At 38.0% G+C, this 26238-nt stretch overlaps 2 protein-coding genes across 2 annotated transcripts; both read left to right on the top strand.

Moving 5' to 3' along the window:
• LOC109846928 lies at window positions 320-2211 on the top strand. The gene is made up of 2 exons (XM_020416167.1): window positions 320-1048; window positions 1575-2211. The coding sequence occupies exons 1-2, from the start codon at window positions 369-371 to the stop codon at window positions 2209-2211; spliced, it is 1317 nt and encodes a 438-aa protein (XP_020271756.1). The 5' UTR covers window positions 320-368.
• Window positions 18962-21050, top strand: LOC109846929. Its single transcript, XM_020416168.1, has 2 exons — window positions 18962-19676; window positions 20414-21050. The coding sequence occupies exons 1-2, from the start codon at window positions 18997-18999 to the stop codon at window positions 21048-21050; spliced, it is 1317 nt and encodes a 438-aa protein (XP_020271757.1). The 5' UTR covers window positions 18962-18996.

A 26238-nucleotide genomic window follows, 5' to 3' on the forward strand; every position in this document is an offset into this window, starting at 1 on the left:
CACAAACTACGGCCTTAGAATTGATTACAGTAAGATATGGTGGGGGAAAGAGAGAGCACAGGAGAAGCTTTACGGGGATATATATGAGTCGTATGATCAACTACGATGGTAAATGCTGAGCTTTATTATTAACTTGTTAAGTTCCAAAGTTTGCTTGTTAAAACAAATAGTTAACATGTTCCTTGTTAAGTTCATTGATAACATTGATAACATGTTAAGTTTCACGACTAACATGTTAACTCTTGTAAATAACATGTTAACTCTTGTTAATAACATGTTAACTCTTGTAAATAACACGTTAACTTTTGTTAAGTTACCCCAATAATGTGTTAGCTTTTTTTGGTCGCTTGTTAAGCTACACGGATAACATGTTAACTTGTTGGTTTGTTTCTTCTTACACGACTAGGTATGAGCGCATGGTAAAAGAGACAAATCCCGGCAGTTACATACATGTTGACCAGAATGAGGGGAGGTTTTCGAGACTCTTTGTTTGTTATGCTGCATGCATCAAAGGTTTCTTGAGTGGATGCAGACCCCTTCTATTTTTGGACGGTACATTTTTGAAGGATCGATATAAAGGTATTCTCCTCTCGGCCATAGCATACGATGGGAACCAAGGTATATTTCCCTTAGCGTATTGCATATGTGATCAAGAGAATTTGATGAATTGGAAGTGGTTCCTCCAAGGTCTATGGTCCATACTTTATGAGAGGGCTGACCCTTACAATCCTCCCCACCAATTGGTTATAATTTCTGATGCGGACAAAGGAATTAAAGAATCAGTAAAAGAGTATTTTCCAGAAGCTCTACACTCGAGGTGTGTTCTACATCTTGTTGAAAATTTCAGGTTAAAGCTTAAGGACTTGGGTATGAAGTCGAAGGACACTCATGTTCTTGGGAACTTACTCCAAAGTGCTTGTTATAAATACACAATAGCAGAATGGAATGAGTACATGAAAGAGATATATGACATGGATCCAAGGGCATACAACATTGCTATGAACTACTCTCCTGATCAATGGGCAAATGCATTCTTCCCGGGAATAAGGTAACGTTATTTGGCTGTTCTATATCTATGCTAATGTATGAACTTATGCTATTTAGCATGTTATCTTTGGATTTGTTAAATTCTATATCAGAGCTGTTAACTATATCAGAGTTGATAACATGTTAAGTCTTGTTGATAATATGTTGAGTCTCGTTGCTAACATGTTAACTCTTGTGGGTTACGTGTCAACTCTTGTTGATAACATGTTAACTCTTGTTGATAACATGTTAACTCTTGTGGGATACATGTTAACTCTTGTGGAGAACATGTTAACTTTTGTTGAAATATGTTAACTTTCTTGGATAACATGTTAACTCTTGTGGGATACATGTTAACTGTTAAATGTTAACTATTATATGTAAACATGTTAACTGTAATACAAAAAAATTAACTCTATTCAATTATTTGTGTCATCCCTTATTTATAACCTGTTAACTCTTATCTGTTAACCTTTATTATGTTAACCCTATTCAATTATTTGTTAACCTTTATTTGTGACCTGTTATAAAGTTATATATAATTTCAGGTATGGGCACGTAACATCTAATGTCGCTGAGTCTTTTAATAATTGGATAAGGGAAGCTAGAATGCTACGGATTCTGCAAATGGTTGAGCATATCCGTAAACAGATAATGGTTCGAATGAGTAATCGTCGGTTACTTGCAGATAAATGGGTTGGATATCTCTGTCCACAAGCAGAGATGGTGCTTAAAGAAAATATAGAGAAAGGTCGTCCATTGGATGTTAAGCAAGCTGCAGCTGACATATTTGAAGTGCAAGCACATAAAACTACCCGTGTTGATTTGGAGAAGAAGACATGCACTTGCCGTGCTTGGGACGTCATGCGGATTCCGTGTAAACATGCATGTGCAGTCATCTCGTACATGAAGAGAGACATTTACCAATATTGCGATTGGTTTATGTCCATAGAAGCATTTAAAAAGAGCTATGACCCGATTCTCTATCCTATACCAGATTATGAGAAACGAAGCGTGCCAAGGGATGAGATCGAGCTACTTCCACCACATACTATCAAAAGAAAGGGGAGAAATAAAACAAGACGTATCAACAATCGAACAGTGTACAAACGACATTTGAAATGCTCTCGATGCCACTCCGAAGGCCACAACCGCGCAACTTGCAATGAACCGATCGCCGATTGATATGAGTTGCGGATTTGAAGAAACACTTTTGGGTGTATGTAATACTTTTGTAGTTAACTGTTTATATGAACTGAAACATATCTGGGTGTATGTAATACTTTTGTAGTTAACTGTGTATATAAACTGAAATATATCTATGCCAATGTGAATTATAATGAAAATGTTATCTTACTTGGGTCTGTAAAGTTGCTCAGTTAGATTGTTAAGTTACAGTTAACATATAAAATTTTCTTGGTAAGTTATTAAGCTACACCTATTACATGTTAACTCTTGTAAATAACATGATGGATAACATGTTAACTCTTGTTAGAAACATGTTAACTCTTATAGCTAATATGTTAACTCTTTTGACAAACATGTTAACTCTTGTTGCAAACATGTTAACTCTTGTAACAAACATGTTAACTCTTGTAACAAACATGTAACTCTTGTTGCAAACATGTTAACTCTTGTGGAGAATTTGTTAACTCTTGTGGCATACATGTTAACTCTTGTTGAGAACATGTTAACTCTTGTGGAGAACATGTTAACTTTTGTTGAAATATGTTAACTTTCTTTGATAACATGTTAACTCTTGTGGCATACATGTTAACTCTTGTGGCATACATGTTAACTCTTGTAGCAAATATGTTAACTCTTGCTGATAATATGTTAACATGTTAACCCTTGCTGATAACATGTTAACCCTTGTTGGTAACATGTTAACTATTGTTGCTAACTCTTGATGATAACATTTTAATTTTATCCGTATACGGTATTATTTAACAAGTGAACCTGACATGTTATAAACTTTCTCCATATTTAACAAGTGAAGATGACATGATATAATTGTTAACTTACGAATCTAACATGTTATAAACTTTCTCCGGGCACTAGTTCATTAGCTGTTAATACACTACACAAGCTGAAAATTCTGAAGATTGTTTACAGTTGTTTATCTACATAGTATTCTTTCTTTGGCTGTAACATTTGCGGCTCATGCAGGCGCTTTCAATTCTGGGGCCTCCACGGCTATTGTGCCCTTTCTATTTCTGAATTCCCAGCCTTCTTTTATTAGTTCCGCAGCAAGCCTTGCACGCACTACCGCAGACGAATCATCGGCGGGCGTAACATGCCGCACATCATCTTTTTGTAGGATAGCCCGTACATAAAGGTATACGTATATCCCACAATCGTAGCTACAAATAACAAAACATAAATACATTTTAACGGTAAGTTTTGGAGACGAAAATTCTTTAATAAAATAAGGTTCATATGTTAATGTACCTTCCCTTTTGAGACTCGCATGGGATTTCCTTATATTTAAATGCCCTACACACCTTTTCCAGATCGAATGCGGCCTTCATATGGTCCATGAAGTTTATAATTTTGTTAACGGGCTCAAGGTAAGCTTCGGGAGTTATCGAACTATAGTGCAACGCTAAATTTTCATTCAATCTAACTTCGGCACAATGCCAATGGTCATGGCGAACAATTGGAAATATGAGTATTGATCGGCCAGCGGCAATATGTTGTTTTATATAAAGTTCATATAGTTCATATAGCCGCAGATCAACCTGGTCTCCATAGAGTGAATGCTGTTACACAAAATTAACACATTAAGAAATAGCGGCCTTCAATATGTGAACATGATTCAAGTTCATATAGAAGAAGACTTCCATGCCAAAGAAGGCACAGAATGAAGACTCTCGCCTGATTGTTGCTGAGGATTCTACTCACAACCTCTCTGCTCATAATGGCTCTTCGCCAAGTAAAGAGTCATTAAATCAAAGCCCACCGGCATTGACGAAAAGAGCTCGTCAAAGACAACGCCAACGCCGCGCTTGTCAAATAGCTAAGGCCTTGGAACAAACCGACGGAGTTCGTTATCATGCGGACTTAGAGTCGAGGAGGCATCGAGTGGTTCAGTTGTCTCAACAACCAATCATTCATGTCTCTGCTAAACTCACGACGGAGGAATGGACTATTGTCAAAAGGACTCGTTCGACCCTCAAAGAACGTATACAAAAACGTCGTGCAAATGCTGCTCATGTCCGAACTCTCCTACAACAAAGACGAGAAAGGAGGAAGGAAACGGTGACCAAAGAACCACCGAAACTCTGCCAAGTTTGGATTCCAAAGTCTGGACTTATGCAAAATCAGCATTCAGAGCCCGTTAAGACTCCGTACCCGTAAGGGGGTGGTTTTAGACGTGCGACTCCCGACATAATCTTGGATCGCTCAAAGACAAAAATAAATTGTCCTGAGAATGCCAACAAGGTTTTACACCCCCAGAAGAAGACGCATTCACCAAATGATATCGTCATACCTGGGAGGTCATGCCAACAGACGATACGATTTTTTGGTAATCATACCGATAAATCGTATTATCAAGTTGGAGTTGTGAATAATTTTCGAAAGAGAGTTATTCGAGAAATAAACTCTCGGTGTTCCTGTGCGCGACTCGTTAAAGCAGCATTATCAGGATGTGATTGTTTCAAACGAGAAGCCATCCCACGAAGAGTCTCTGTATCGTCGAAGCCTAAGCCGAGACATTTCCGCGAGAGAAAATCAGCTGCTCAAGATGATGAATTCCCTGAAGTCACCATCAACGTGGCTGATAAAAGAAAGTCTAAACGGCATTCGAGTGACTCAAATCCCGACTTTTCTCCGAAAGGAAAAGTCAATCCAAGAATTGCTCAAAGGATGTAACTCTCGGACACTTGTTCTGCAATCGCTTCGGATGATACAATATCTAGCACAGGACAAATCAGAGAAGTATTCACAATCACTGCTGATCAGTTCACTCAAATACTTCAAGAAGCTCTAGCCAAACAACGTGAAGAAATTAGAGCAGAAGTGAAGACAGAGATGAAGTTGGCTATTCAACAAATGAAAGAATTACTAGCACAACGATCTCAACGTCCTGAGTCCAGTCAAAGAGTTGAATCCAGCCGCCACATTCAGAATGTTACAGATGACAGTGATCCAGAAGTGGATGAAGTTATCATGGTTGATACACCTCCCAATAGCAATAACGCTGGGGGTGGTTTGACACATTCTCCCAATAACGATTACAGATGACAGTGATCCAGAAGTGGATGAAGTTATCATGGTTGATACACCTCCCAATAGCAATAACGCTGGGGGTGGTTTGACACATTCTCCCAATAACGATATTGGGATTAGTTCAATGGCACCTCTTACAGGGGGTGGGCTAACTCATTCAACTCAACGTCATTCGAATGAAGTGTCCTTATCCGAGGGAATGGGATTCAATACCATACCCGACCAAATTCAATCTGATTAACTTCACACCATTTGAAGGGAAGAGCTCGCCTATTCAGCACTTGATCTATTTCAAGTCGCATCTCGGCGCAATATCTGGGAACGAAGCCCTGATGGTCCGGTCATTCGTTGGCACCCTTCGTGGGCCCGCCTTCGATTGGTACCTTCGATTGGTACCGACGTCTCAAGTTAGGGAGCATCAAATGCTGGGATGACATGGAAAATTTGTTCCTCAACAATTTCTTCGATGATGACACCGAAGTGTCAATCGGAACACTTCTGGATGAGAAGCAAAAAGACGGAGAGTCAGTCGACAATTTTGTCAAACGCTTCCGTGACAAGGCAATTAGTTGCAAAGATCCTGTTACAGAAGAGTTCATCTTGCAAACATGCCACAATAATCTCTCCATCGATGTCCTGGAAGTCCTGGGGGTTGAGCCGTCCACAACTTGGAAGGAGTTAAAACCTTTAAACAGTTAGGACCAAAGCCAAAATCCCCTCTCGATTCGTTCCATGAACGAGAGGTCCACAAATTGAACGATCAAACCTTTAAACAGTTAGGATCGTCTCAAATTCCCATCTTGGTCAAACCTTTAAACAGTTAGGACCAAAGCCAAAATCCCCTCTCGATTCGTTCCATGAACGAGAGGTCCACAAATTGAACGATCAAACCTTTAAACAGTTAGGATCGTCTCAAATTCCCATCTTGGTCAAACCTTTAAACAGTTAGGACCAAAGCCAAAATCCCCTCTCGATTCGTTCCATGAACGAGAGGTCCACAAATTGAACGATCAAACCTTTAAACAGTTAGGATCGTCTCAAATTCCCATCTTGGTCAAACCTTTAAACAGTTAGGACCAAAGCCAAAATCCCCTCTCGATTCGTTCCATGAACGAGAGGTCCACAAATTGAACGATCAAACCTTTAAACAGTTAGGATCGTCTCAAATTCCCATCTTGGTCAAACCTTTAAACAGTTAGGACCAAAGCCAAAATCCCCTCTCGATTCGTTCCATGAACGAGAGGTCCACAAATTGAACGATCAAACCTTTAAACAGTTAGGATCGTCTCAAATTCCCATCTTGGTCAAACCTTTAAACAGTTAGGACCAAAGCCAAAATCCCCTCTCGATTCGTTCCATGAACGAGAGGTCCACAAATTGAACGATCAAACCTTTAAACAGTTAGGATCGTCTCAAATTCCCATCTTGGTCAAACCTTTAAACAGTTAGGACCAAAGCCAAAATCCCCTCTCGATTCGTTCCATGAACGAGAGGTCCACAAATTGAACGATCAAACCTTTAAACAGTTAGGATCGTCTCAAATTCCCATCTTGGTCAAACCTTTAAACAGTTAGGACCAAAGCCAAAATCCCCTCTCGATTCGTTCCATGAACGAGAGGTCCACAAATTGAACGATCAAACCTTTAAACAGTTAGGATCGTCTCAAATTCCCATCTTGGTCAAACCTTTAAACAGTTAGGACCAAAGCCAAAATCCCCTCTCGATTCGTTCCATGAACGAGAGGTCCACAAATTGAACGATCAAACCTTTAAACAGTTAGGATCGTCTCAAATTCCCATCTTGGTCAAACCTTTAAACAGTTAGGACCAAAGCCAAAATCCCCTCTCGATTCGTTCCATGAACGAGAGGTCCACAAATTGAACGATCAAACCTTTAAACAGTTAGGATCGTCTCAAATTCCCATCTTGGTCAAACCTTTAAACAGTTAGGACCAAAGCCAAAATCCCCTCTCGATTCGTTCCATGAACGAGAGGTCCACAAATTGAACGATCAAACCTTTAAACAGTTAGGATCGTCTCAAATTCCCATCTTGGTCAAACCTTTAAACAGTTAGGACCAAAGCCAAAATCCCCTCTCGATTCGTTCCATGAACGAGAGGTCCACAAATTGAACGATCAAACCTTTAAACAGTTAGGATCGTCTCAAATTCCCATCTTGGTCAAACCTTTAAACAGTTAGGACCAAAGCCAAAATCCCCTCTCGATTCGTTCCATGAACGAGAGGTCCACAAATTGAACGATCAAACCTTTAAACAGTTAGGATCGTCTCAAATTCCCATCTTGGTCAAACCTTTAAACAGTTAGGACCAAAGCCAAAATCCCCTCTCGATTCGTTCCATGAACGAGAGGTCCACAAATTGAACGATCAAACCTTTAAACAGTTAGGATCGTCTCAAATTCCCATCTTGGTCAAACCTTTAAACAGTTAGGACCAAAGCCAAAATCCCCTCTCGATTCGTTCCATGAACGAGAGGTCCACAAATTGAACGATCAAACCTTTAAACAGTTAGGATCGTCTCAAATTCCCATCTTGGTCAAACCTTTAAACAGTTAGGACCAAAGCCAAAATCCCCTCTCGATTCGTTCCATGAACGAGAGGTCCACAAATTGAACGATCAAACCTTTAAACAGTTAGGATCGTCTCAAATTCCCATCTTGGTCAAACCTTTAAACAGTTAGGACCAAAGCCAAAATCCCCTCTCGATTCGTTCCATGAACGAGAGGTCCACAAATTGAACGATCAAACCTTTAAACAGTTAGGATCGTCTCAAATTCCCATCTTGGTCAAACCTTTAAACAGTTAGGACCAAAGCCAAAATCCCCTCTCGATTCGTTCCATGAACGAGAGGTCCACAAATTGAACGATCAAACCTTTAAACAGTTAGGATCGTCTCAAATTCCCATCTTGGTCAAACCTTTAAACAGTTAGGACCAAAGCCAAGATCTCCTCTCGATTCCTTCAATGAACGAGAGGTCCAAAAATTGAACGATCAAACCTTTAAACAATTAGGATCGACTCAAAACCAAAATCCCCTCTTGATTCCTTCCATGAACAAGAGGTCCACCTTCGATTTGCGCAATCAAACCTATAAAAGTTAGGATTGCTTCCAATCTCAATTCATCAAACCTTATTCAGATTCTCTGAATAGAAATCCCACTTCAAATTTCCTTTGTACCAGGAGATAGAATATAAAATTCTTCCTCTCCGATTCCGGGTTTATCTCTACCAACAAACAAGAGACCAGGAGATAGAATATAAAATTCTTCCTCTCCAATTCCGGGTTTATCTCTACCAACAAACAAGAGACCAGGAGATAGAATATAAAATTCTTCCTCTCCGATTCCGGGTTTATCTCTACCAACAAACAAGAGACCAGGAGATAGAATATAAAATTCTTCCTCTCCGATTCTGGGTTTATCTCTACCAACAAACAAGAGACCAGGAGATAGAATATAAAATTCTTCCTCTCCGATTCCGGGTTTAACTCTACCAACAAACAAGAGACCAGGAGATAGAATATAAAATTCTTCCTCTCCGATTCTGGGTTCATCTCTACCAACAAACAAGAGACCAGGAGATAGGATATAAAATTCTTCCTCTCCGATTCTGGGTTCATCTCTACCAACAAACAAGAGACCAGGAGATAGGATATAAAATTCTTCCTCTCCGATTCTGGGTTCATCTCTACCAACAAAAAAGAGACCAGGAGAAAATTTCCTTTGTACCAGGAGATAGAATATAAAATTCTTCCTCTCCATCATCGGGTTTATCTCTACCAACAAACAAGAGACCAGGAGATAGAATATAAAATTCTTCCTCTCCAATTTCGGGTTTATCTCTACCAACAAAAAAGAGACTATATTACTCCAATAGGTACACGAGTCTAAACTGTTTTCCTACCCTCAACAGGAAGTTTCTGGAGAATATCACTCAGAATATTCTTAAGAATAACCTGAACACTCCAAATAGGTACAAGAGTCTAAACTGTTTCCTTATCCTCAACAGGAAGTTTCTGGAGAATATCATTTAAAATATTCTTAAGAATAACCTGACTACCCCCAAACGGGTATATGCAGTATCAACTTGATGACAAGAGCTGATTTCACAAGTACAAGTTCCAGCTTTAATTCAAGATCTCGACAACGGTCAAGCGATGAACGCCATGCCGAAAGAATCTTAGCTATTCTACAAAGCACTGAATAGACTGAGAGACAAAGAGATCAAGTGTTGAAGCCATCTACAAGTTCTTCTATACGGTCTACTCAACCAAGTATTGAAAGGATCACAAGTGAAACCTATCTTATCCAAATTATCCCAGAACTCCTCTATAAAAGATTGAGTCTGGAATACTTTGGAGGGGGTATCTGTAGGCGTTAAAAAATGCTGAAAGGTATCCAAACACAGCTCAACAGGAAGTCATCCAAAATGTCAAAAAAAGATACAAGTATAGACTGTCTCGCTGTGATTCGGTGGTCCACGAACCAAAGCGTTGCGAGATAGTCTTTACTGTCTCGCGGGCGAGACAGACTTTTACTGTCCCGCCCACGCGAGACAGTCTTTGCTGTCTCGCTGTGCGAGACAGAATTTACTGTCTCGCACGTGAGACAGCTCTCAGAGGCTCAGAAACTGTTTTATAAACTGCCGACACGTGGCCACCAACTGTTAAAGAACGTGGGGAACGTCGTGGGCGAGAATCACGTGAATAACTACCAGAATAACGGAGTTTGAAACGTGGGAAAACAGTTACATCAAAAACTGCCAGAAATGTTGACAGTATTTTACTGTCTCGCTGGGCGAGACAGCAAATTTACTGTCTCGCTCAGCGAGACAGCAAACACTGTCTCGCCCGCCAAGACAGCAAATGCTGTCTCGCGAGCACTGTTCATCCTATGGGTATAAATACCCCCTGAAATCGATTTTCTGGGGGGGCTGATCATTTGGAGCACTTCAGAGCAGAGAGAGGGCAGAGTACTCGAGTTTCAGCAACTCCTTGATATTCAGGCTTTGACTTGAGTTCAAGAAGAACGACTATCTTACCTTGATAAGATATCGTTTCAATTTCTCACTTCGATAAACGAAGTCAGAATCATAAACCCCTCACGATTCAATCAGAACCTGTGATTTGGTAGTCCACGAGTCAAAGCGCTCCCGGCACAGGCAAAGATCCCACGCAAGCAGTGATCCAAACAACGATCCTGCGTTTATTTTCTCAAGAGTTGTAATTTTCTTTTTGTTGTGTAAAAGAGTCTTATAAAAAGGCTGTTTTCTCTGAATTTATTGTAATCGACCGAAGATATAATGAATTCGACAACAAACTCAACTTTTGACGAAAACAAAAGGTATACGTATATCCCACAATCGTAGCTACAAATAACAAAACATAAATACATTTTAACGGTCAGTTTTGGAGACGAAAATTCTTTAATAAAATAAGGTTCATATGTTAACGTACCTTCCCTTTTGAGACTCGCATGGGATTTCCTTATATTTAAATGCCCTACACACCTTTTCCAGTTCGAATGCGGCCTTCATATGGTCCATGAAGTTTATAATTTTGTTAACGGGCTCAAGGTAAGCTTCGGGAGTTACCGAACTATAGTGCAACGCTAAATTTTCATTCAATCTAACTTCGGCACAATGCCAATGGTCATGGCGAACAATTGGAAATATGAGTATTGATCGGCCAGCGGCAATATGTTGTTTTATATAAAGTTCATATAGTTCATATAGCCGCAGATCAACCTGGTCTCCATAGAGTGAATGCTGTTACACAAAATTAACACATTAAGAAATAGCGACCTTTAATATGTGAACATGATTCAAGTTCATATAGTTAACTTTTTTGGAAAACATGTTAACTCTTGTGGGATACATGTTAACTCTTGTTGATAACATGTTAACTCTTGTGGGATACATGTTAACTCTTGTCGAAAACATGTTAATTCTTGTGGAGAACATGTTAACTCTTGTGGGATACATGTTAACTCTTGTGGAGAACATGTTAACTCTTCTTGAGAACATGTTAACTCTTGTGGGATACATGTTAACTCTTGTGGAGAACATGTTAACTCTTGTGGGATACATGTTAACTCTTGTTGAGAACATGTTAACTCTTGTTGAGAACATGTTAACTCTTGTGGGATACATGTTAACTCTTGTGGGATACATGTTAGCTTTTGTTTAAAACATGTCAACCCTTGTTGCTAACATGTTAACTCTTGTAGATAACATGTGAACTTTTGTGGTTATATGTTAAATATAAGAGCTTATCTGTTAACTAATTATATGAGGATTGGTCTTACGTAGAAATATGTAGATACAATCCCGTACTGCTTGTTTATTTCAGCGTTCTCTGGCAACTGCAGCCATAGCCGTAATCTATCTAAGAGTGCCTCTGTTACTTTATCATCAAGTCTTCCCCCGCGGATTATATACAGTAGATCCGGGTATGTAATTGCACTGTTATCAGTAGTTATGACATATACGTATCTTAACAAGAAATAAGTTACGGAGGGTTAAAATTTAAAACATGAAAAGTAACATCTAAAGGCAAAAACATAACAAGCAAAAAACACAGTTTCATAGTTAATATTAAAGAGTTAGCATTAAACTACTTAACATATTATCTGTCGTGGATAACATGTTAACACTTGTAGCTAACATGTTAACTCTTGTGGCAAACATGTTAACTCTCGTTGCTAACATGTTAACTCTTTTGGATAACATGTTAACTCTTGTCGCTAACCTGTTAAGTCTTGTTGATAACATGTTAACTATTGTTGCTAACATGTTAACTCTTGTTGTTAACATGTTAACAATCGTTGTTAACATGTTAACCCTTGTTGCTTAAATTTAAACGTGAAAGCTTTACATTTTGAAATCAGCACTTACGGGCTACATTTCTCCTTGCAGTACTGCTCGAGCCATTTGTTCTCCTCAGCTGAGAGTTTCTCTGCAACATTTTTTGGTATTCTGTAGTTATGTACAAAAGCCCCAGCGCTATCTAACACTCGTAAGCTAAACGTGCCTACATCAGGGATACCCTCATTCACCTCTTTTAAGGCAGCACGATCCACATCTGTTAAATACGTGCTTTTTAGCACATCCCACTTGCCAATACTGTCGTCATGGTAAACTGTTATTTTCTTTGGTGTGTCACCAACAACAATGGGTTCATCTTTGTGCTCACCATCTTTTAACTTCAATCCCTTAGCCCTCGGTTTCTTATCCTCAGTAAATGGTGTCCTAACCAGTTTACCTTTCTTTGTTGCTCTTTTGCTTGGAGCTCTACTCCTATAACCCCCATATTTTTTGCTCACCGGCTTCCTCGGCCTTTTCAATCCTTCGCTGAGTGGAACTCTCTCAACCACACCTTCCTCCTCCTGCACCATCTGCTTGTCCTCCTCATCCTTTATCACCTCGTCTCTCTCTTCGCTCTTGCCCATTTCCTCGACAACTTCATTCTTGGTAACATCGTCTCTCTCTCCTTTCGAGCCCTCTTCATCCTCAACCATCTGCTTGTCCTCCTCATCCTTGGTCACTTCTTCTCTCTCTTCGTTCTTGCCCATTTCCTCGACACCTTCATTCATGGTGACGTCGTCTCTCTCTCCATAGTTGTCCTCTCCTTCGATTTCATGCTTGTCCTCTTCTTCTTCTTCCACTGTAGGGTTTCCTTTCAGCTGCTGTGCAATAAGCTTCTTCACATTGTTCTTTAAAATCAAGGGATCTACTATGTCAGAAGATTCGTCTAACCCCTTAACCTTTTCGTTAAGTCTACGAATCTCGTCCATGAAAGTTTGACAATACAATTTCTTCGAGCTTAACCTTTTCGTTAAGTCTACGAATCTCGTCCATGAAAGTTTGACAATACAATTTCTTCGAGACCCTTAGTGTACGGCAAAGTCTCTGGTTTACTTTAGCAGCATTTCTCCAAAATTGCAGTTGCTCCTCAACCGGTAACGTTTCAATCTCATCTTCCCTTTCGAAAGCCTCATCAATGGCTTTTGACATTATCTATAATTTAGAAATAACAAAGAGTTAAAATCAAGTTTATAAAGGTTAATAGTAAGTGGTCCACAATTGACACAGATAATTAAAGGTTCTTCAATCATCTATAGGTAACATGTTAACTCTTGTTGCTAACATGTTAACTCTCTCTGGTAACATGTTAACTCTTGTAGCTAACATGTTAACTCTTGTGATAATATGTTAACTCTTGTGATAATATGTTAACTCTTGTGATAATATGTTAACTCTTGTGCATATATCCTTTTTGTAAATTGTTTGTCATCATCAAAAAGGGGGAGATTGTTGGCCTTCTTGTTTTGATGATGTTTAACAAACAATTTATAACTAATGTTGTTTGTCTAGTGCTTGTGTTATCTATTCATTGTAGACAAACAACTTGTTGGAGGATGGATGGAATAGAGCTTCAACGATCATATCCAATGGAGGTTGGCGGAATAGTAGGTGAAGCATTGCTATTCAAAGTTCAAGATCCAAGTTAAAGCTTCATCCGAGAGATTACATAGAAGAGCTTATTGAAGATCAAGATTGCTTGGGTAATTTAGTTTAGGGTTTATATTATGTGTGTTATATACTCTAAGCTCAATATTATATTCACACACACATTTATTAGTTTCTTAGTGTATATATATATATAGTTATATACATATACATCTTGGTTTTTAGTTTTATCCACAAACAAAGTTTTTACAAATAAATTCCAAAAAATTATGTATACATGCTTGTTTTCTATGTGGATAAGTTGTTTTGGTTTAATTTCATAGATATGAAACAAATATATTTTCATATACATACTCATACGTTTTACTTTCTATTGTATTTGTGAAAATATTGTTTTCTTGGTTTATAGACTTAACAATAATCATATACATCTTTTATTAAGTCTACAAAATCATTTTGTAATGTTTCAAAACATGGTTAAGCTAAAATGTCAAGATTCATATGTTTACATTTTCATGTTTTGGACTATTTTGCAAAATGATGATATTTCTCATTTGGGAAGTCTTTTTAGAAAACCAGTTTTTGTAGCATGTGTATTATCATGTCTACAATCATTCTCCAAAGTTTTACATTTTTCTAAATTTATTTGATATTTTTAAACAGTGTTTTAAAATCAGATATACAGCTTTCAAAACTATTTTTCAGAAATATCTGTTTTCGGTCGACCGCACCGGTCGACCGAACCTGAGGTCAAAAGTTCACTGGGCGACAGAGAGCTGTCGGTCGACCGGTCCGGTCGACCGATGAAAATTTCCGGTCGACCGACAAATTTTCCGGTCGACCGACGAGTGTTCTTTCAGCTTCCAACGGCTAGTTTTTTGACCATTGCCTTGGGGCTGTTTTTGTCTTTTGCTCAGGTTTTTTGGCTGAATTCTTGGGAGGCTATATATACCCCCATTGTATTCAATTCTTAAGTTAAGAGAATGTTTTAATAAGTTTTAAACAAGGTTTTAAACAAGGGTTTAAGCTTGTTTTTGTTTGGTTTAAGTTTGTTTTGGGTTTGCTGTTACAAAGAGGAGTTTACCATCAGCTATTGAAGAGTTCATCTTCAACATTTCATCATCCTCTCTTTGTGTTTATAGAGAAGTTTCCTTAACTCTATTTCCTAGCATTTTTACTATTGAATTTCATATCAATCTTATTGCTAGTTCTTATTGAGTTAAGTTTTATTGAATCTCATTGTTACACACACCCACTTGAGCTTTTAGTATTTACATACATAGTATAGTTGGGCGGTGAGAGATTGTAACTTTGATTTGTGCTTAATTGAGTTCTCATCTATTGTAGAGAACAAATTAATATTTGTTACATTGTGAGTGGTGTAAGGTTTTCGGTGAGCTAGAAAACCGTATGTGTTGTGAAGTTTTCGGTGAGCTAGAAAACCGATTGTGAGGAGTGACGTTGATCGGTAAGCATTGAAAACCGATACTGTGAGGTGTAAACGTTATTCGGGTGAACGTAGAAAACCCGGTTGATAGTGGGACGGAAGGTCCGAACTCCGTGATCATATCGTGTGTTTGAGTTTGTCTTTGGCGTTCTTTTACATTCATGTCTATTGTTTATATCGCCTTTGTCATTTACTCTTAGTTCATATTATCCACTATCTTGTTTATCTTGTTTATGTTTATATCACCCTTAGTTTCATATCCTTGCATATAACTCATAGTATATCTCATTGCTAGGATATATCCCTTGTTCATATTGCTTATCCTAGCTCACATATATTATTGTATTTCATACTTGCTAGGATAACTTATTAATTAATTTTAATTGGCATTTAATCGGATTAGATTAGCATAAGACCCTAATCACCCCCCCTCTAGGGCCTAACAGTTATCTATTGTTGGTAACATGTTAACTGTTGTAGAAAATATGTTATCTATTGTTGCTAACATGTTATGTATTCTTGTGATAATGTAACATGTTAACTGTTGTAGAAAATATGTTATCTATTGTTGCTAACATGTTATGTATTCTTGTGATAATATTTAGCACCTTAGAACTTACCAAACCTATTGACCATCTCTTCTCATGTTCCTTCTCTTCTTCCTTCTTTTCAACCTTCTTTTCTTCTTCAATCTTCCTCTTCCTTACTGCTGCTTTCTTGGCCTCCCTATGTACGACTGGAAATTGTGGTACAATCCCTTCCCTTCTAAGCCTCATCAATGGCCTTCTGATTGGATATTTCTCATCGGATGGGCCAATTTCAGCTATTGGTTTTTGTACAACCTGGATGCTAGCTTTTGCAGCCTTGGCAACTATTGTTCTATTTCTAAAAGATCCATACTTCTCACCAATCTTCACCCAGTTAGTGAGGGGTGGTTTGGATCTATTACTCAAGGCATATCTTTTAATCCCTGTCATTTCATAATACCATAGCTGCAAGCAATTAATACATGTTAGTATGCAATACTAATCTTTTAAACATGAATATAGTTAACACAACTCATCTTGCAATATAGTTAACACTGACAACACCAACTTTAATACTGGAAACACTAAAGTTAACATGAACCGAAATATAGTTAACAAGATCCTTAGAATAGTTAACATGAACCAGTAAGCCTTAATGGTTTCTTGACGTAAGTTGACAGAAAACAAGCAAGCGTTCACATGCACAGATTAATCCAACTTACAGGGATCAAAGGCATGCATCCAGGTACATAGCTTATTCCTGACCTGTGCAGACCTTCCCTGGCTATCTTAATTCCTTTCTTCGTCTGATCATAGATGTATTTCCCCCAGGCCACATTCCTCACTCTTTCAATTGAATCAACATATTTGAACAAGAGCCTTGGGATGCCTTGGACACTGCTAGGGCACCACATCAATGAACATTGATAAAGTATCTGCAGTAACACAAAATCTTCAATATCCTTCTTCTTTCTTGATTCAACAAGAGATTGCAGTAGCTCTTCCACATATCACCGCATATTCTTTGTTGATTTCTTTGTGGTTCTAGTAAAATGTTCATCAAAATACTCCACCCAAAGCCTAGGGAAAGGATCTCTATTATTGTAAATTATTTCCCCATCAATTGGGAAACCTGTATGTTCATGCACCCAGTCCATATCAAAATTAACAACCTTTTCTCTCCCACTTTCGGCATCGGGCAGAGAAAACGCCACTTCATTACCCTTATAGTGTCTCAATACAAGTTCCAGCGTGGGTCGATCTTTTGCTGGGGGGCCAAACTTTACATAATGCTGGAATGTACACCCTTGGTATGCATCCCAATGACACTGCCGCATTCTCGGTTCGAGGACTTTCATAAATTTACAATATGCGGAGAAACTTGCAGTGGGTCTAATTTTAGCAGCACCTGACTTTTTCCTGTATTATAATTAAACATTTAACATCAACAACACTTGACATCCAACATCCAATAGTTAACATGCAACAATGAACTGTAACAGTTACGCTATAAACCTTAACACTTAACAGCCAAACTTAACATTAATAAGAGGTATATAGTTCACATTTAACATTAAGGTATCAGCTAACATGTCCTTCAACCAATGTCCAGGCATATAGTTCACAATTCAACTTCAATCCCTTAACATCTATGTAAATTGGAAAATATAACATATAACATTATCTTACTTCTTTATGGATTTCTGTGGTGCGTTTAGTGAACTTGTAATTTTTCTTTTTCTCCTTACACCCATCTGGAAACTCAACAACGTTTGGGTGGCTTCATCGGTGCTGCCATTCCCTGATGATGACGCATGGGTGGACGACGACTTGGAGGCAGGGGAGGATGTGAGAGAATCGGTGCCACGGTCGGTCTCAGATGGCAAAAGGGGGTCTTCGTCGGTCTTGGAAGGCGAGGGAGGATCTTCGTCGGTCTTGGAAGGCGACGGCGAGTCTTCTCGCTCGTCGTTCATTGGTGCATCTTCCTGACGTTGCAGCGGCGGCGGAGGATGGTGAACCACTTCGTATTCGTTCGCCGATTTTTTCTCCATCTGCGAACTGGTTTCGACCTAACCCTAGAAGCGGATTTTGGTTTTTCGCCGGAGAGTAAGCCAGAGACAGAGTGCGGGAGGGAGAGAGACGAGAGAGAGAGAGAGCGCCTCGATAGTAGCGGAGTGGGTGGCACCGTTACCAACGCACGATGGCTGTAGCAGAGTGGGCGGGAAGGGTAGATTCGGGATTCTGCGGGTTGAGTGAGCTGGAGGGGCTAAAATTAAGTTTGGGAAGTGAGCTGGAGGGGCTAAAATGAAGTTTTGGAGTGTATTTTGGGTTTATACCAAACTTTAAAAGTACATGGGGCTGTTGCACATTGTTTTTTCAATTTTGGGGCCTTGAAGCAATTTTTCCTATACTTATATATATATTAGATGAAATATACTTATATATAAGTATACTTATGCACTTATATATACTTATATAAGTGTAATTCTATAATATACACATATAAGTATACTTATAACTACATAGTCTACATTATATATATTTATTTTCTTATATCTTAGTATCTATACCATGCTATGTGTGTGTGTGTGTGTGTGTGTGTGTGTGTGTGTGTGTGTGTGTGTGTGTGTGTGTGTGTGTGTGTGTGTGTGTGTGTGTGTGTTTATATATATATATATATATATATATATATATATATATATATATAACGTATCCGTGTATATTGCCGATATAAAGAAACTTACGAGTGCCCATGGATGTTGTTTGCTTCACCTGTTAAGAATGCAAATAGACTATCGATCAAGAAGTTTGTTAATGAACATACTTGTGGGCAGTACGGGCAAAATACAGGTCGTTCAAGGGCATCCCGTAAATTCATTGCAACACAGTTACAACCACTCCTGAAGGTCCGTCCAGAAATCCGACCCGTTGATGTGCAAAAGGAGTTCCTCACAAACTACGGCCTTAGAATTGATTACAGTAAGATATGGTGGGGGAAAGAGAGAGCACAGGAGAAGCTTTACGGGGATATATATGAGTCGTATGATCAACTACGATGGTAAATGCTGAGCTTTATTATTAACTTGTTAAGTTTCAAAGTTTGCTTGTTAAAACAAATAGTTAACATGTTCCTTGTTAAGTTCATTGATAACATTGATAACATGTTAAGTTTCACGACTAACATGTTAACTCTTGTAAATAACATGTTAACTTTTGTTAAGTTACCCCAATAATGTGTTAGCTTTTTTTGGTCGCTTGTTAAGCTACACGGATAACATGTTAACTTGTTGGTTTGTTTCTTCTTACACGACTAGGTATGAGCGCATGGTAAAAGAGACAAATCCCGGCAGTTACATACATGTTGACCAGAATGAGGGGAGGTTTTCGAGACTCTTTGTTTGTTATGCTGCATGCATCAAAGGTTTCTTGAGTGGATGCAGACCCCTTCTATTTTTGGACGGTACATTTTTGAAGGATCGATATAAAGGTATTCTCCTCTCGGCCATAGCATACGATGGGAACCAAGGTATATTTCCCTTAGCGTATTGCATATGTGATCAAGAGAATTTGATGAATTGGAAGTGGTTCCTCCAAGGTCTATGGTCCATACTTTATGAGAGGGCTGACCCTTACAATCCTCCCCACCAATTGGTTATAATTTCTGATGCGGACAAAGGAATTAAAGAATCAGTAAAAGAGTATTTTCCAGAAGCTCTACACTCGAGGTGTGTTCTACATCTTGTTGAAAATTTCAGGTTAAAGCTTAAGGACTTGGGTATGAAGTCGAAGGACACTCATGTTCTTGGGAACTTACTCCAAAGTGCTTGTTATAAATACACAATAGCAGAATGGAATGAGTACATGAAAGAGATATATGACATGGATCCAAGGGCATACAACATTGCTATGAACTACTCTCCTGATCAATGGGCAAATGCATTCTTCCCGGGAATAAGGTAACGTTATTTGGCTGTTCTATATCTATGCTAATGTATGAACTTATGCTATTTAGCATGTTATCTTTGGATTTGTTAAATTCTATATCAGAGCTGTTAACTATATCAGAGTTGATAACATGTTAAGTCTTGTTGATAATATGTTGAGTCTCGTTGCTAACATGTTAACTCTTGTGGGTTACGTGTCAACTCTTGTTGATAACATGTTAACTCTTGTTGATAACATGTTAACTCTTGTGGGATACATGTTAACTCTTGTTGATAACATGTTAACTCTTGTGGGATACATGTTAACTCTTGTTGATAACATGTTAACTCTTGTGGGATACATGTTAACTCTTGTTGATAACATGTTAACTCTTGTGGGATACATGTTAACTCTTGTTGATAACATGTTAACTCTTGTGGGATACATGTTAACTCTTGTGGAGAACATGTTAACTCTTGTGGGATACATGTTAACTCTTGTGGAGAACATGTTAACTCTTGTGGGATACATGTTAACTCTTGTGGAGAACATGTTAACTCTTGTGGGATACATGTTAACTGTTAAATGTTAACTATTATATGTAAACATGTTAACTGTAATACAAAAAAATTAACTCTATTCAATTATTTGTGTCATCCCTTATTTATAACCTGTTAACTCTTATCTGTTAACCTTTATTATGTTAACCCTATTCAATTATTTGTTAACCTTTATTTGTGACCTGTTATAAAGTTATATATAATTTCAGGTATGGGCACGTAACATCTAATGTCGCTGAGTTTTTTAATAATTGGATAAGGGAAGCTAGAATGCTACGGATTCTGCAAATGGTTGAGCATATCCGTAAACAGATAATGGTTCGAATGAGTAATCGCCGGTTACTTGCAGATAAATGGGTTGGATATCTCTGTCCACAAGCAGAGATGGTGCTTAAAGAAAATATAGAGAAAGGCCGTCCATTGGATGTTAAGCAAGCTGCAGCTGACATATTTGAAGTGCAAGCACATAAAACTACCCGTGTTGATTTGGAGAAGAAGACATGCACTTGCCGTGCTTGGGACGTCATGCGGATTCCGTGTAAACATGCATGTGTAGTCATCTTGTATATGAAGAGAGATATTTACCAATATTACGATTGGTTTATGTCCAAAGAAGTATTTAAAAAGAGCTATGAGCCGATTCTCTATCCTATACCAGATTATGAGAAACGAAGCGTGCCAAGGGATGAGATCGAGCTACTTCCACCACATACTATCAAAAGAAAGGGGAGAAATAAAACAAGACGTATCAACAATCGAACAGTGTACAAACGACCTTTGAAATGCTCTCGATGCCACTCCGAAGGCCACAACCGCGCAACTTGCAATGAGCCGATCGCCGATTGATATGAGTTGCGGATTTGAAGAAACACTTTTGGGTGTATGTAATACTTTTGTAGTTAATTGTTTATATGAACTGAAACATATCTGGGTGTATGTAATACTTTTGTAGTTAACTGTTTATATGAACTGAAACATATCTGGGTGTATGTAATACTTTTGTAGTTAACTGTGTATATAAACTGAAATATATCTATGCCAATGTGAATTATAATGAAAATGTTATCTTACTTGGGTCTGTAAAGTTGCTCAGTTAGATTGTTAAGTTACAGTTAACATATAAAATTTTCTTGGTAAGTTATTAAGCTACACCTATTACATGTTAACTCTTGTAAATAACATGATGGATAACATGTTAACTCTTGTTAGAAACATGTTAACTCTTATAGCTAATATGTTAACTCTTTTGACAAACATGTTAACTCTTGTGGCAAACATGTTAACTCTTGTTGCAAACATGTTAACTCTTGTGGAGAATTTGTTAACTCTTGTGGCATACATGTTAACTCTTGTTGAGAACATGTTAACTCTTGTGGAGAACATGTTAACTTTTGTTGAAATATGTTAACTTTCTTGGATAACATGTTAACTCTTGTGGGATACATGTTAACTCTTGTGGTATACATGTTAACTCTTGTTGAGAACATGTTAACTCTTGTGGAGAACATGTTAACTTTTGTTGAAATATGTTAACTTTCTTGGATAACATGTTAACTCTTGTGGGATACATGTTAACTCTTGTGGTATACATGTTAACTCTTGTTGAGAACATGTTAACTTTTGTTGAAATATGTTAACTTTCTTTGATAACATGTTAACTCTTGTGGGATACATGTTAACTCTTGTGGTATACATGTTAACTCTTGTTGAGAACATGTTAACTCATGCTGATAACATGTTAACATGTTAACCCTTGCTGATAACATGTTAACCCTTGTTGGTAACATGTTTATATGAACTGAAACATATCTGGGTGTATGTAATACTTTTGTAGTTAACTGTTTATATGAACTGAAACATATCTGGGTGTATGTAATACTTTTGTAGTTAACTGTGTATATAAACTGAAGTTTATCTATGCCAATGTGAATTATAATGAAAATGTTATCTTACTTGGGTCTGTAAAGTTGCTCAGTTAGATTGTTAAGTTACAGTTAACATATAAAATTTTCTTGGTAAGTTATTAAGCTACACCTATTACATGTTAACTCTTGTAAATAACATGATGGATAACATGTTAACTCTTGTTAGAAACATGTTAACTCTTATAGCTAATATGTTAACTCTTGTTACAAACATGTTAACTTTTGTTCCAAACATGTTTACTCTTGTGGCATACATGTTAACTCTTGTCACAAACATGTTAACTTTTGTTGCAAACATGTTAACTTTTGTTACAAACAAGTTAACTTTATTTGCTAACATGTTAACCCTTGCTGATAACATGTTAACCCTTGTTGGTAACATGTTAACTATTGTTGCTAACTCTTGAGGATAACATTTTAACTTTATCCGTATACGGTATTATTTAACAAGTGAACCTGACATGTTATAAACTTTCTCCATATTTAACAAGTGAAGATGACATGATATAATTGTTAACTTACGAATCTAGCATGTTATAAACTTTCTCCGGGCACTAGTTCATTAGCTGTTAATACACTACACAAGCTGAAAATTATGAAGATTGTTTACAGTTGTTTATCTACATAGCATTCTTCCTTTGGCTGTAACATTTGCGGCTCATGCAGGCGCTTTCAATTCTGGGGCCTCCACGGCTATTGTGCCCTTTCTATTTCTGAATTCCCAGCCTTCTTTTATTAGTTCCGCAGCAAGCCTTGCACGCACTACCGCAGACGAATCATCGGCGGGCGTAACATGCCGCACATCATCTTTTTGTAGGATAGCCCGTACATAAAGGTATACGTATATCCCACAATCGTAGCTACAAATAACAAAACATAAATACATTTTAACGGTAAGTTTTGGAGACGAAAATTCTTTAATAAAATAAGGTTCATATGTTAATGTACCTTCCCTTTTGAGACTCGCATGGGATTTCTTTATATTTAAATGCCCTACACACCTTTTCCAGTTCGAATGCGGCCTTCATATGGTCCATGAAGTTTATAATTTTGTTAACGGGCTCAAGGTAAGCAGAGGGAGTTACCGAACTATAGTGCAACGCTAAATTTTCATTCAATCTAACTTCGGCACAATGCCAATGGTCATGGCGAACAATTGGAAATATGAGTATTGATCGGCCAGCGGCAATATGTTGTTTTATATAAAGTTCATATAGTTCATATAGCCGCAGATGAGCCTGGTCTCCATAGAGTGAATGTTGTTACACAAAATTAACACATTAAGAAATAGCGGCCTTCAATATGTGAACATGATTCAAGTTCATATAGTTAACTTTTTTGGAAAACATGTTAACTCTTGTGGGATACATGTTAACTCTTGTGGAGAACATGTTAACTCTTGTTGAGAACATGTTAACTCTTGTGGGATACATGTTAACTCTTGTGGAGAACATGTTAACTCTTGTGGGATACATGTTAACTCTTGTGGAGAACATGTTAACTCTTGTTGAGAACATGTTAACTCTTGTAGAAAACATGTTAACTCTTGTGGAAAACATGTTAGCTTTTGTTTAAAACATGTCAACCCTTGTTGCTAACATGTTAACTCTTGTAGATAACATGTGAACTTTTGTGGCTATATGTTAACTCTGATAGATAACATGTTAACTTTTGTGGAAAAAATGTTAACTTTTGTGGATAACATGTTAACTATTCGGGTTAACATGTTAAATATAAGAGCTTATCTGTTAACTAATTATATGAGGATTGGTCTTACGCAGAAATATGTAGATACAATCCCGTACTGCTTGTTTAATTCAGCGTTCTCTGGCAACTGCAGCCATAGCCGTAATCTGTCTAAGAGTGCCTCTGTTACTTTATCATCAAGTCTTCCCCCGCGGATCATATACAGTAGATCCGTGTATGTAATTGCGCTGTTATCAGTAGTTATGACATATACGTACCTTAACAAGAAATAAGTTACGGAGGGTTAAAATTTAAAACATGAAAAGTAACATCTAAACGCAAAAACATAACAAGCAAAAAACACAGTTTCACAGTTAATATTAAAGAGTTAGCATTAAATTACTTAACATATTAACTGTCGTGGATAACATGTTAACACTTGTTGCTAACGTGTTAACTCTTGTGGATAACATGTTAACTCTTGTCGCTAACCTGTTAAGTCTTGTGGATAACATGTTAACTATTGTTGCTAACATGTTAACTCTTGTTGTTAACATGTTAACACTCGTGGTTAACATGTTAACCCTTGTTGCTTAAATTTAAACGTGAAAGCTTTACATTTTGAAATCAGCACTTACGGGCTACATTTCTCCTTGCAGTACTGCTCGAGCCATTTGTTCTCCTCAGCTGAGAGTTTCTCTGCAACATTTTTTGGTATTCTGTAGTTATGTACAAAAGCCCCAGCGCTATCTAACACTCGTAAGCTAAACGTGCCTACATCAGGGATACCCTCATTCACCTCTTTTAAGGCAGCACGATCCACATCTGTTAAATACGTGCTTTTTAGCACATCCCACTTGCCAACACTGTCGTCATGGTAAACTGTTATTTTCTTTGGGGTGTCACCAACAACAATGGGTTCATCTTTGTGCTCACCATCTTTTAACTTCAATCCCTTAGCCCTCGGTTTCTTATCCTCAGTAAATGGTGTCCTAACCAGTTTACCTTTCTTGGTTGCTCTTTTGCTTGGAGCTCTACTCCTATAACCCACATATTTTTTGCTCACCGGCTTCCTCGGCCTCTTCGATCCTTCGCTGAGTGGAACTCTCTCAACCACACCTTCCTCCTCCTGCACCATCTGCTTGTCCTCCTCATCCTTGATCACCTCGTCTCTCTCTTCGCTCTTGCCCATTTCCTCGACAACTTCATTCTTGGTAACATCGTCTCTCTCTCCTTTCGAGCCCTCTTCATCCTCAACCATCTGCTTGTCCTCCTCATCCTTGGTCACTTCTTCTCTCTCTTCGTTCTTGCCCATTTCCTCGACACCTTCATTCATGGTGACGTCGTCTCTCTCTCCATAGTTGTCCTCTCCATCGATTTCATGCTTGTCCTCTTCTTCTTCTTCCACTGTAGGGTTTCCTTTCAGCTGCTGTGCAATAAGCTTCTTCACATTGTTCTTTAAAATCAAGGGATCTACTATGTCACAAGATTCGTCCAACCCCTTAACCTTTTCGTTAAGTCTACGAATCTCGTCCATGAAAGTTTGACAATACAATTTCTTCGAGACCCTCAGTGTACGGCAAAGTCTCTGGTTTACTTTAGCAGCATTTCTCCAAAATTGCAGTTGCTCCTCAACCGGTAACGTTTCAATCTCATCTTCCCTTTCGAAAGCCTCATCAATGGCTTTTGACATTATCTATAATTTAGAAATAACAAAGAGTTAAAATCAAGTTTATAAAGGTTAATAGTAAGTGGTCCACAATTGACACAGATAATTAAAGGTTCTTCAATCATCTATAGGTAACATGTTAACTCTTGCTGCTAACATGTTAACTCTCTCTGGTAACATGTTAACTCTTGTAGCTAACATGTTAACTCTTGTGATAATATGTTAACTCTTATCGAAACATGTTAACTTTTGTTGCTAATATGTTAACTCTTGTTGCTGACATGTTAACTCTTGTGCAAACATGTTAACTCTTGTAGAAAACATGTTATCTATTGTTGCTAACATGTTAACTGTTGTAGAAAACATGTTATCTATTGTTGCTAACATGTTATGTATTCTTGTGATAATATTTAGCACCTTAGAACTTACCAAACCTATTGACCATCTCTTCTCATGTTCCTTCTCTTCTTCCTTCTTTTCAACCTTCTTTTCTTCTTCAATCTTCCTCTTCCTTACTGCTGCTTTCTTGGCCTCCCTATGTACGACTGGTAATTGTGGTACAATCCCTTCCCTTCTAAGCCTCATCAATGGCCTTCTGATTGGATATTTCTCATCGGATGGGCCAATTTCAGCTATTGGTTTTTGTACAACCTGGATGCTAGCTTTTGCAGCCTTGGCAACTATTGTTCTATTTCTAAAAGATCCATACTTCTCACCAATCTTCACCCAGTTAGTGAGGGGTGGTTTGGATCTA

The sequence above is a fragment of the Asparagus officinalis genome, chromosome 7 (assembly GCF_001876935.1).
Source record: "Asparagus officinalis chromosome 7, Aspof.V1, whole genome shotgun sequence".
In the NCBI taxonomy this organism is placed as follows: Eukaryota; Viridiplantae; Streptophyta; class Magnoliopsida; order Asparagales; family Asparagaceae; genus Asparagus; species Asparagus officinalis.

What these genes read in the sequence shown, in the direction of transcription:
- LOC109846928 (XM_020416167.1), top strand. Translation starts at nt 369, where the DNA reads ATGTTAACTTGTTGGTTTGTTTCTTCTTACACGACTAGGTATGAGCGC. An exon ending in GCATTCTTCCCGGGAATAAG is followed by an intron (nt 1,049 to 1,574) that starts GTAACGTTATTT and finishes ATATAATTTCAG; the next exon opens with GTATGGGCACGTAACATCTA.
- LOC109846929 (XM_020416168.1), top strand. Translation starts at nt 18,997, where the DNA reads ATGTTAACTTGTTGGTTTGTTTCTTCTTACACGACTAGGTATGAGCGC. An exon ending in GCATTCTTCCCGGGAATAAG is followed by an intron (nt 19,677 to 20,413) that starts GTAACGTTATTT and finishes ATATAATTTCAG; the next exon opens with GTATGGGCACGTAACATCTA.